The 13,405-nt window shown below is 43.2% G+C and overlaps 1 protein-coding gene across 3 annotated transcripts in view; it reads right to left on the bottom strand.

Annotated features, from left to right (window-relative positions):
* ABHD12 (abhydrolase domain containing 12, lysophospholipase) overlaps positions 1-13,405 on the bottom strand; it is a 66,292-nt gene that overhangs the window by 30,531 nt on the left and 22,356 nt on the right. For all 3 annotated transcript variants that reach the window (XM_078784246.1, XM_078784248.1, XM_068129384.2), the window contains 6 exons: positions 10,520-10,650; positions 10,161-10,266; positions 9,745-9,864; positions 9,608-9,638; positions 9,088-9,133; positions 5,125-5,251 (listed from right to left, as the gene is read on the bottom strand). In XM_078784246.1, coding sequence (XP_078640372.1) covers positions 5,125-5,251; positions 9,088-9,133; positions 9,608-9,638; positions 9,745-9,864; positions 10,161-10,266; positions 10,520-10,650 — 561 coding nt within the window. The remainder of the gene's footprint in view (positions 1-5,124; positions 5,252-9,087; positions 9,134-9,607; positions 9,639-9,744; positions 9,865-10,160; positions 10,267-10,519; positions 10,651-13,405) is intronic.

Genomic DNA, 13,405 nt, shown 5'->3' with positions numbered 1-13,405 from the left:
TCGAGTCGATCCCGATAAAAACAAAAAAATTGTTTGTACGGGAAGTACAAATCAGACACTCATTCAGTACTCCGTGTACGTGGGGGCGTGGCCTGGGAGAAGCTTAACGGTGATTGGTCGAATCAAATCAAGGTCCCACCTCCCAACTCCTCCCACTGATCTCTTATACTGACTGGATATTATTTTCATTCATCAGTAAAATTCCAGGTTGTGCGTCGATAAACTGCACAAACAGACAATTCCGTCGATGTGGAAGGATATTCCATTTATAAGTCTGTTTTTGTTTTTATTTTTTTCGAAAATGTAGTGAAGTATATGGTTTAAAAACATGGACCTTGATGCAAATTTGCAAATTTGCTGACCATCGATTCTGACCATCAAAGATCTCTACTAATGACACGTAGACCATCAGTACAGATCTTTGTAAACAGAACCCAAATAATCATTTATAAAGTTTCCTTTCCTTAAGCTTTTCTCTCGTAAGTGGTCATCCATAATTATCGTGAGTTTAAGGCGTACTTTTTATTATTTGCTCCACAAAATATTGTTTCTATTTAAATATTTAACAAGAGGACATTTTATTTGGATACATGTACGAGAGAATGAAACGGTACAACAACAACAACAACATGCATTTTAAAGGCCATTTTCCCTGCTAGAGCGGGGGTTAGCCTTGCGGTCCCCATGACAATCTTCTCCATTTTGCCCTATTTTCTGCATCTCTCCTTGTTAACCCCCTTGCCCGCATTTCTTCTTCCACCATCTTCAGCCAAGTCTTTCTCGGTCTTCCCCGTCTTCTACTTCCTTCTACATTCATTTCCATCACTCTTCTCAACCAGTCACTTTCATCCTTCCTCAACACATGACCAAACCATCTCAACCTGTTCCTCTTCACAGCATCAATCACAGGCTCTATTCCCATCATCTTTCGCAATTCATCATTTGTCTTCCTCTCTCTCAACGATACTCCGCACATCCGTCGAACCATTCGCATTTCCACCCTTTCCAACCTTCGTTGCTGCTCTACGTTCATTACCCATGTCTCGCTCCCATAAATCATAACACTTCTCACACATGCAGCATACACCTTTCCCTTCAGCTTCAACGACACTCCCCTCATCATCAGCACGCCACTCAATTCCCGAAACTTCTTCCATGCACATCTCACTCGAGCAACCGTTGCCGAGTCTGATCCACCTTCTCCATTCAGCATGTCTCCGAGGTAGCAAAATGTTTTCACACCTTCCAGCTTCACGCCGTCTCCAAGATCCAACTCAACATTTCCTCCATCTGCAGCTCCCTCTGTGCACACCTTACATTTGAATGTAGCTGCCACACTGGTTAATGACCCTCTCAAACCACTACATTTTTGATGAACCCACTCAGCGCACATTGTACACTGAATGGAGTTCACTCCGACACCCTTCCTACACACAGCACAGGGCCACTTCCCAGTTCTTTCCACCTCACCACATGCTTTACCACTTGCCATCACCTTCGTCTTTCTGATATTCACCTTCAGACCTTTTGTCTCCATACATTCCTTCCACGTGTTCATCTTTTCCCTCAGTCCATCCATACTTTCCGCAATCAACACCAGATCATCTGCATACAACAACTCCCACGGTAAACCCTCCTTTACGTTCTGAGCCAGCACCTCCATCATAGCTACAAATAGTAGTGGACTTAGTACCGACCCCTGATGCACTCCCACCTTCACCTCAAACTCACCACTGTTCCCGTCCTTCGTCCTTACAGCTGTGCGCGCTCTTTTGTACATTGCCATCACTACTCTGATCAACCATTCCTCCACTCCTAACTTCCTCAATGCCCATGTCAATACTTTGCGTGGAACCCGATCGAATGCTTTCTCCAGATCAACAAACCCAAGAAACAACTTCTTCCTCTTCTCCATGTACTTCTCCTGCAACTGCCTCACAATGAAAAGCGCGTCTGTCGTTCCTCTTCCTGGCATAAATCCAAACTGCATTTCGTCGATCTTCACTTTCTTCCTTATCCTCCTCTCCAACACCCTTTCCAATACCTTCATTCCATGCTCCAATAACTTTATCGCTCGGTACGAGCTACACTCCAGAGGGTCACCTTTCCCCTTGTATAGAGGGACGAGGGTACTCAGTTCCCAATCCACTGGAATGCGGCCTTCTTTCACCACCAGATTACAGATCTCTGTCATTCTCTTCACACCCCAACTTCCTGCTGCCTTCAACATATCTCCCACAACTCCCGTCGGCCCTCCTGCTTTTCTACCCTTCATTGCTTTTATCGCTTCCTCAACTTCCTTCTCGGTTATCTTCTCTGCCGGTCCTAAAACTGGGTGACTCTCTATGTTGCCATCCCATTCATTCTCTGTATTCAACAGCATTTCCATATATCTTTTCCATCTTCCTTTAATTCCATCTGGGTCGACAACGATTTGTCCCACTTCATCCTTCAAGCAGCTCACCCCCATCACATCACACCTCTCTTTCGCTATCTGCTTTGCAATCCTGAATACTGCTTTCTGACCCTCTTCCGAATCCAAGCGTTCTCCGAACATTTTCCTACATGCCTCCTGCGCCTTTGCTACCTCTTTCTTTGCAGCCTCATTTCCTCATTCAATATGTTCGATAATTCAATTGCAATGTTCAATAAATTGCAATGAATATGTTCAATAATGAAACGGTACATGGGGACAATAACCTCATTTCCTCTTGGATGCAGAGGTCGGTTTTCTCTTCTTCATTTAAATTTATGCTCTCGCTCCGCTCTATTTTATTACAATTCCAGGCTTCTCTTTTGAAACATAAATCTTCTTTTTCCCTGCTATAAAAAGCCATTCATGTCTGGAAAAGGTTACATTAAGTACTTATGTCCCTTCATTACGTACTGTTTGAACGTCAGTTGCACCATGACTACGTCTATTAATTACGTACTATTGGAAGTTACATTTCAAACCTTTCAACCCTTTAGACCACCTATGACCCCTTAAACTCCATAGATACTTTAGATCCCTTATAACCCTTTTAATCCCCTTAGAGTTAGAACCTTTGGACTTTTACACCCTTTAGACCTCTTAGAGACTTAGACCCTTTCCACCCCTTGTGACCCTTCAGACTTATTTAGATATTTAGACCCCTTAAGACTAATGACACTTTACCTTTGAATTGCTCAAATCCTTTTGGCCCCTTAACATTCTTTCGACCCTTTAGATCCTTTTAGCCTCTTCAGACCCAATTGATACATTAGACCCCTGAAACCCCATATACTCTAACTACTATCGGAACATACCCTTAAGACTATTTGACCTCTTAGACATGTTAGACCCCTTTAACCACACACCACACAAAAATCAAAAGTGTCTTCTTGCTGATACATAATAACAAAAAATAAAATAAAATCTTGCTTATACAAACAAAATACACAGACTATATTTTTTTCCAACTCGTAATGTGCAAACTCTACGATCCCAGAGGGGGTGATACTCTGCTAGTTTACTTAAGTCGAAGTAACAACATCAACCTACACGACAAAAATATATTAATAACCAGTTTGAAGCTATAGATGGGACTGTTTGAGAGATAACAAGCATTACGCCCAGGTCCCCCGTCGGGGAAGTGATGTGAGTTGACAAAGTGGAGGACGCAGAAAACATGCTACGATATGATATTTCGCTCACAAGGTTCAGACATACATGGAGGCGGCCATCTTGGATTTTGACGTGGCCACCCAATTTTCAATACCGTTCTTCCTTATGCCAAGATACACTCACCCACCAGATTAGAAGTTGGTACTTCGCTTATTTTTCAAGATATTCTGCTCACAAGGTTCAGACATACATGGTATCAGACATACATGGCGGCGGCCATCTTGGATTTTGACGTGGGTTGCACCCACACACCAAATTCGAATGCGGTCCTTCGCTTACGCATGCACGCACACCCGCACGCACGCACGGATGGACGGACGGACGGACAGGAAAACCATAGTCCCCCTTTCGCTCCGCGGTGCGACGGGGGACAATATTAACTGAGGGAATTTCTGGCAGAGAACCAACTTCTGTACGTTAAAGACAACCTTGTATTTGAATATATGATACAACAACATAAAATAGCTTGAATTTGCAACCCAAATCAACAAATAGTAATTCATGCATGCACTTTATGCATAATTGGGCAGCGCCATAAAATTAAACCACGTTGCGAGAACAAAATCCCAGTCAAAGCGAACCAAAAATAGTGTTTTCTCTATATGCACCGTATGTTTGTGAACGTTCCTTTTGTGAGTTTCAAAATGGCCGCGTTGTGTGCACGTGAATGGGCCGACCCTCTATCCAGTCGGTATAATAGAGATCAGTCACCCCTCCCTCTGCACATAAAACAGCTTTTTAAACATAAACCCATTCTTTCTAACAGGCACAGTGACCCACAAGAGGATGTCCCCACACTGGCAATTACACTTAAATAACAGAAGAAGTAAATTAAAATAGCTATAAAGTTCATCGAACACCAAACCTCACACAATCAGGAGAAAGATGTGGGAAGGGACTTTCCAAGCACGAGCCGCCATTTTGTCTAAATCTCAATGCAGTTGGAGTGGCAGAATTTTGTTTTAGTTTCATAATATGTGACGATCCTTTAAGCTTTTCTTTATTGGAGTATTTTCCGTTATGGTGTTTCCCAGCAAGGTTTTTAATGAAAATTTGAAAAAAAGTCGTCCTTCGCAGACACCCAACCTGTCCCCAAGTTTTGTCGAAATCCATCCATAAGTTTTTGAGATATTGTGCTAGATATTGTTTTTGGCCCGATCTGTCATTGGTAAAGAATCCCTTAAAAATTCTCGTCTCTGGATCCGGATCTTCACCAAAATCTTATCAATTAGTCCTTGTCACACACCCAAACCGTCCACCAAAATTTGTCCGAATCGGTCCATAACTGTTTGAGACATCCTGCTCACAGAAAGACAGACGTATACCCTCATTCCACCTTTGGTGGCAGAGGAAGTGATAGGATGATAATTTTTATCCCCATTATTTTTTAATATCAGTCTGTAACATAAAGTCAATGTGATCGAGCTTATAAATAAATATTATTGTCTAATCAACACAATATGTACAGGATGCCTCACCCTGTGCCGAGAGAATGCCCCCAGATGTAAACAGGTCCCCGACTCCTTTCTTTAACCCAATGGTAAGTGTAAAGGGCATCCATGGTGATGCCTTCCTCTGTTGGTGAGCCCAATGAGTCACCCCAGCCTATTCAAGGCCAAGAAATAAGAATGAACAAGCACATATCGGTCATACATCTCGATAGATCACAGCAGACACATAATAAACACTTGCTGGACCCAGCCTATTCAAAACCAAGAATGCATGAGCACAATAAAGTCATTACTCTTGATAGATCAGAAAAGAAAAATAAGGGACACTTAGTCCTTGGGCAAACTTCAGCTGGCTAATGACCAAACCCAAGTTTAAAATAAGCAATCGATTGCATCCCCCCGATCAATAACTATTCGTGTATAAAAGGTTGTTTTATTTTTGTTTTTTTTTGTGTACAGAATCGAGGCTCGTGTAAGAGCTAACTCATTGAACATGAAAACATGCACAGACACATAAAACATGCAATGAAGGGAGCGGGAGACAAGAGGGGGAGAGAGAGGGAAGCACACAAGCACAACAACAGAAGAGAACAGGGACGTCGGTAGATCTGTGGAAGGGGGAGGGCTGGGGGAGGAGGGAGGGGTACACGGTATAAAGCAAATGAACACTACTAGGAATTTAAGGAAAGAAGTTGGGGATTGAAAGAGGTGGATTTGGGGTGTTTTAACAGGGGTAGAAAAGATCAAGGTTTTGGATGGGGAAGATAAGAGATGGTGGTGAACAGCTGTTTTAAAGACCTGTAGGGAGGAGAGGGATTGAATAGAGTGAGGGAGTTTGTTCCAGAGGCGGGAGAAAAGAGGAATGAAGGAGTGAAGGTGAGCAAAGAGTCTTGATTTTGGCAGTTTCACCATAAGAGGGTTGCTGGCAGATCTTGTGCGTCCTGCAGGAATATTTGGGGGACAGAGCACAGACAGAGCAGGGGGAGCAAGGCCAGAGAGGAGTCGGTAGAAGACAGTAAGACCACCAACCTGCCTGCGGTGAGAGAGTGAAAGGCTCTCAGAATCAGCTTCATTGTGGGAGACACCAATGATTCTAAAAGCCTTGGATTAAACAGCGTAAAGCCGAGCTAGGAGTGAGGCAGGAGCACCAGCCCAGAGTGGAGAACAGTATTCCATTGAGCTGCAGATGGAAGCTTTGTAAGTGGTGAGGAGCTCAGAAGTGCCCAGAAAGGACTTCGCAGGATGGAGGATGCCGAGTCGGTGACTGGCTTTGGAGGCCAGCTTGGAAATGTGGTTTTCCCAGGAAAGATCATGGTAGATATTGAGACTAGCACCTGAGTGACAGAACTTCTTTGAGAGGATTGTTGAGAAAGTAGATGGGAGGGTTTTCCAGACGGTATTTTCGGAAAGACAAAGTGAGAGTGTGAAATTTGTCAGGATTGAAAGACATGTTCCACTTGTTTGACCAGTTTGAGATATTGTCCAGGCCTGCAGAGAGTGAAGAGGCTGCTGCCTGCTGATCTGAGGGTTGAGATATGGAGCGGCAGAGAGATAGAGAGGATTTCCCAGAGAGTCAGAGAGATCATTAATGAATACCAGAAAAAGCACAGGGCCCAGAACACTGCCTTGAGGAATTCCAGCCTGGACATGAAGGGAAGATGAGAGAATTCCATTTCGAGCCACACGTTGACTCCGACAGGAGAAGAAGTCCGCAAGCCATGCATGTAGATTTCCATGGATGCCATAGGAGGACAGTTTAGAGAGCAGGGGGGGGGGGGGTGGGGAGGGGGGGTCTTTATCACATCGAAGCAACGAGATATGTGAAGGGAGGCGGCTTTGAATTCCTGTCTGATTTCACCATTGAAAGCAAAACTCAGGTGAGTTACTGGCTATATTCAAACTCCAGCGAGTCTGCTACAAGATCAACAAGGCTGCTGCTGGTAATGTTATTTTGTCACCATTGTAATGTGATATACAATGTTATTTTGTCACCATTGTAATGTGATATACACCCACTCAACAATTTGAGGCCATGGACTGGGATTTCAAAGGGAAAAAAAACTTTTGTTAAAGTGTAACTGTGAAATGAGACGCTGTCAGACAGGATGGTGCAGAGGTAGTGTACTTACCTTTCAGCTGTGCAGTCTGGATTCAATTAGCTACCGAACTATAAACTGCCGGATTAGTGTTTTGCAAGCAAGGCATTGATTTACAAACGACACCGTCCCTCAGGTGGAGGATAACCCGGGTGTCCCATCTGCTAACATTAGTTAGCAGATGTTAATCACCCTACAGCATCCTTTGTGAACCGAATACGAGCTATTACCGATACCCTGAAGAAATTCCAAATTCCTGCCACTTTCAGTAGCATGTCAGACCTGACTAGCCGGTGGTAATAGTAGTAGATGTGTATTTATTTTAATGGCCGACATGATGGCCGAGAGGTACGCACACCCGCCTCTAAGCTATCTAACATGGGTTTGAAACCCGACCAAGCTATAAACCATCATCCCGATGTTTCACCAATGTATGTGCCGTCCTTCAGATCGACGTTAAATGGGCGTCCTGTCTGTCAGCATTAGATGGTGGACGTTAAAGACCCCACGATAACCTTCGCGAAGAGTCGGTGAGCTGTCGCTAACACCATAGCCAAATGACAAATTCCTGCCCTAACCAGCAGAGGGCATTGCATCAGCGGCACAGCCGCGCACTCAGCAAATGATGCTGCCCCGCAGCCTTGTACTGCATGCGAACGAAGAAGAAGATTAAATTTTTTATCTTGGGAACAGCCATATTAAATTGAAATTGAACCTCAAAGGAAAACCTTTACAAACCCAACCAATAAATAAACAAGAAGACATCATGCGTAGCATGATACTTGCAAAATCCGCCCCCCCAAAAAGTTTTCCATTGATACAGCAAATTGTCCATTTCATGAAGATTAAAATTTACAATCTTGATCAAAGCTTGATCTCAAAACTCAAAAACAAAACTCAACAATGACTCAAAACTAAATTTTCATTTTCAATTTTTCAATTTTCAATTTCAATTCAATTTTCAATTTTTATTCAATTCAAATGACAACTCAATTTTGAGTAGATCTTTTTTTTTTTTTACGGGATGAAAAGGATGACCAAACAGGATGAAAAGTGACGATTTTTCAGATGAAAAATGATGATTTTAGAAGTTTGACCTTGAGTTGACCTTTGACCTTTTGACCTCAAAAATAGTTCATTTCCCAATTTATTGACTCAATATACAAATGTTATTCAATTTTCAAGTCAATCGGATTTAAAATGGTGATTTTAGAAATTTGACCTCGAGATGACCTTTGACCTCAAAATCAATAGGCTTCTCAATTGGGACGACCTAGACAGCTTGGTGAAGTTTCGTGACGATCGGTTTGGAATTGTGACCTGTAGGCCGGTGACAAACAGACAGACAGACAGAACCACAAATAAAACGCAACCGACCAATATACTTGAAAAATCTTCGATTTTGCAAGTAAAAAAATGACCATTCAACAACTTAAGTGATCCTGAACTGAAATATATTCCAAATTGTGCATACCCATTAAAACCTAAACACTGCCTTACAACTCCACTAACCTCCTCATATAATACGTACACCAGCCTACCCTGAATTGGCCTCCACTAGCGAGGCCCCCACATGCAACCCTCGCCCACCAATTCACTGTACTTCGACTCCTCTTTACCCTCCCCTCTCTGCCAACATTGGTTCCAAAAAATTCCACCCCATGACTGATTTTTCTCCAACAACACCTCCAATAACTCCATGCCCTCCCCCCCCTCCCCCCCAACCAACCCAGAAGTCAAAACACTACCCTGTAAAGTTTTACTGTGCTTCGCTGTAGGGGAGTGACCCCCACACTCATCCCCAGTTAAATTAAAGCACATGTACTTGTGAACACATTTATGGCTTTTGGCATTATTTGTGAAATGAAAAAGTTTAAAGAGTAATGTTGCTCACCTCGATAGTCCAGCGAAATGACGTGATAGTCAAATGAACTGAGGCGCTGATTCGTATGGAGAAGGAGGGGGAGGGTGACGTTGGGGGGGAGGGAGATGGGAACAGCATGAGCGCACCAAGAACAAGCAATGGGGATTAACAAATCAACCCGACCGACTGTATCATGCGACCTTGAACAGACCATTTGTTTACAAAAAACGCACAACAATGGACTTGGAAAGAGAACAACTAAACAGCTTTTACTGAAAGATCTTTAACATCCCGTCATTCATTACAGTCAAATACAGGTTACAGCTCGCCTCGAAAAGCACCATTTGGTGAAAACTACCAGAACTCGTGCAATTAGCAAAAGCACATCCAAATCACTGTTGTCGGTGACTTGGATTGGGTGTTTAGTCAAAATTAGACAACCACACGTCTCATCTTCTCCTTCCCACTGCAAGTCATGCGCAGTATATTGCATGTGTGATCAGTACATTATATGCCACTTAGAAAACCACCGCACCACACTCTTCTTTACCTTGTACAGATCAACACGATGCTTACTAGCCCTGCAAAACCAGAAAAAAAACAACAGGTTACAGTTTGTCAATCATAACACAGTCATTTTGCAAAACCAAAGCAGTTTAAAAAGAGATCAAGGTTGGAAATTCTCACCGAGTGCCAGCGTTTCCATGGAGATACAAAATGACAGGATTGCCATCTTGCAAAGACTCCTCGTACCAGGCCTGATCCTTACCCTTGGCTTTCCGCCACATTGTTTCTGGGGTCGTGTGCCTGTCCGGCATCGTCCACATTCACAAAAAAGGGAAGACAGACATGCAGCAGCCAATGCAGGCTCACAATTGGAAAAATCAGGCATACTCGAGTTTCCCCAAATAGAACATCGATCCCCGTGGAAAATGGCGTCAGAATCATACATTGCACATGAAGCCTAATAGGCACACAAGAGGCATCAGAAACCGCTCCTTCGCAGCAATAACGGCAGCAGTAGCTTTACCCCGGGTGCAAATACCCACTTAAAGCACACGGAGACACAATCAAACAAGGAAACATGTTACTATGGTGCGTACCATACTCCCAGCTGGATGTCAGGCCCAGAGCTTAGGAAGAAACTGATGGTGTGGTTAAGGCCAAGATGTTGTGGCCTGCTCAAGTCCACAAAAAGTGGGACTCGCACTAAAGGTGAACAAAGGGGAACAACAAGACATGTCAAATTATCATTCGAGTCCAGGTATCACAAGCGTCTCCACCCACGCCTCCGCGCACAAGGTACATGATATGCATCACAAAAGCAAATGTTGCGACTTGGTTACAATGATTGCTATAGGTCAACCTTTAAATGATAAATAACACTCAGTCCTAAAGCAGCCATTGATGAATTTACACAAGTATGATGACTGCAATTAAACGATGGAGCTCTCATACCAACCAAAGTTAAGGAAGACGAGTTTAGCTTGAATTCCGGGACACATCTTTGCTAAGATAGGGATGGACAGGTAGATCATAAAGGTCATGAGGATACAGCGGTGCAGCCACCTCCAAACACTCCGAAAGATCTGCCTGCAGCCACACACAGGACCACACAAACTCATCTTCACTAAATAGTGAGCTTCATATGCACGTCACAAAGGACTGTAACGTCCATGCGACACCGAGGTTACCAAAATGTTAACAGTAGTGAACAATACAGTCTACACGATACCTTACAAAATAGTTCAAATACTGCCATGCACACCGGTAGCATGGTGTTAGATAAAGTATTAATGGGACACAGCATGATGCAATTCATGGATATAACCCAAATTGCACCTTACATAATGTCATCTTGTATTTTTGTCGATTCATACGAGAGACAAATGTTCAAACTAGAGCGAAGTCGATGCAAATCGCAAATCCGCACGCTTCCCACCTAAAGCAAAGTTCAAAGATGGCAAAATGTTCTACCAGCAATGACCCAATATCAAATTTTGAGTAGTTCTTTTTCTTTTCTTTTTTCATTTTGACACCTGTAAGTCTCCACCTTTTGGGGTCAAATCCAAAAAATCGTTACACGTTTCATGCATCCCCCAATGTTGATTGCATATATAGAAAGTTTAAAGAAAAAAAGTTTTAAAATGTGCCTGTATTTGCATTTTCGGTATTTGACCTTTGACCCTGAATGACCCTGCCAAAAAAAAAAAATCACTGCTCTTGCACCTTCGTGCCATGTGTTGATCACAACTACCAAATTTGTTGAATTTCTGCAGAACCGTTGAGGAGGGGATTGTCCGTAAAGTTGACAGACAGACTTGTTTACAATATTCCCACGTTTTTGTTTTTTTTGAAAAACTGTGGATAACAAGGACTACATAATAGCAAAGGCCATCAACACTTAACACTACCATTTTGCAATCCTGCATATGTATCAGGCACGAGAGGGTTTTGTTCTATTCTCTAAATGCTGAGTGCCTCAGTTTGGGAACATGTTGAAATTATATATCTCTCTCTATATATATATATATTGTTACGGATCTCAGAGACGGCACTCCCCTTACCAAGGGGTGGTTAATCCCCTTGGCCTGTTAAGCTGGCCGTCTCTGGTCCTGGCACTTGTAACGCTCTTTTGCGGGGTGGAATTGATCAGGGTTATTGGTCAAAGTGTTCTCCCTAATACCTTTACCAATCCCTCCGCAAAACAGGGAGACAAGTACCGCTCGAACCACGGACAAGATGGTATTTGCCGAGCGGGTTAGCAATCCGCGGTTCGAACCGTTATCAATTGACTAAACCCGATTATAAAGCGTTGGCCAAATCATGCCACAGGTACTCAATCGAAAGAAAGGACTAAAGCGATCGGGGGAGAATGAAACCAAAGAATAAGAGGGAACAGGTGGAATTTATTAATTATGTACAAAACCAAAGAAATGGAGAAGAAACAAAAGGTGAGACTGTACAGGAAGAGGAAGAAGCAGATACACAGGGCAAACCTTAAAACGATCTTATATTGTATCCCAGACAACAAACAGGACAGACAACAGACTTACACGACAAGGGACTAGCAGGCAGGAATCAATGGACGAAGGAGAAGGGTCCGTGCAGGTGAGAGGGTAGGGCGGTCCGGGCCGGTGCGCAGCATCGAAGGTCGCTCCAGTCCACGATACGGGCTCGAGGCGAACAGCCAACGACCGCTCCACGTATTCTGTTTCACACGGTAGGGCTTTCCGAAGCAGCTCCGCGCAGCTTCGTCTCTCTCGTGCCTTCTCACCGACTCTTATTCAAGTTGTACCTTCTCACCCAGCTCGTACCTTTTTCTCTCTCCTTCGGAACCCTCTCATTCAACTCAACTCTGCCTTTTTCGTCCCATTCCTCCAACTGGCCAAGCAGTCCCTTGCAGCCGCTTTTATTGCTGTGTTGGAAATCAAGCTGCCGGCTCTGATAACACGCCTACCGGTTGGCTCACCGCGGTGCTGGTTGGCCGGTAAGGGCTTGCTGACTCCACCTCCGATGACAAGCTGACGTGCCACACCTTGTTCTGGTGGCTCCTCCCCATTATTTCTCGGCTTGACCGCATGGCTAATGGCGGCTGGTGGGGAGATAGAAAACCACTCGCACCGCTTTTGAAGGGAACTTTGGGCCTACTCTTATTTGATTAATGCAACGCAGATTCAACTACTGGGAACAGATCCTTAACTGAAACACATAATAATGAAATAACTACGAAGAGATCCTATGGTTCGCTACGTGTTGTTCATGGACTAACTAGGGTACGATCTTTAACAAGCCAATTGATGGGAATATTTACAGGGGGACATTTATAAGGGATACATTTACTAAAATTTACTAGTGAAGGTTCTAAAAACCGTAACAATATATATATAAATATATATATATATATATATATATATATATATATATATATATATATATATATATATATATATATATATATATATATATATATATATATATATATATATATATATATGTATATGTATATATGTATATATATATATATATATATATATATATATATATATATATATATATATTGTTACGGTTTTGCGCGACCCTCCTGCCCTTACCAAGGGGAGATTAAGCCCCTTGTTCTTTTTGGGTCGTCGCAACCGCGAGACTTTGAGTCGCCACTCCCGGGCAGACGCAGGACAGGGTTTCGGGACAATTCTCACACGTACCTAAATACCTATGCCGCCGCGGAAGCGGGGATCAAGTCTCGCACAAACCACGCGTAATTTGAGTACGTCCGAGCGGATGACGTACCACGTGGTCCGTGCAGTTATCTTGTATTGGAAACCGATTAGAGCGATAATTATTCGTA

This window comes from Myxine glutinosa, chromosome 9, assembly GCF_964187855.1.
Source record: "Myxine glutinosa chromosome 9, kmMyxGlut1.1, whole genome shotgun sequence".
Taxonomy (NCBI): domain Eukaryota; kingdom Metazoa; phylum Chordata; class Myxini; order Myxiniformes; family Myxinidae; genus Myxine; species Myxine glutinosa.
Note: the sequence above shows the minus strand (reverse complement) of the source record. Positions and strands in the feature narration are given on the sequence as shown.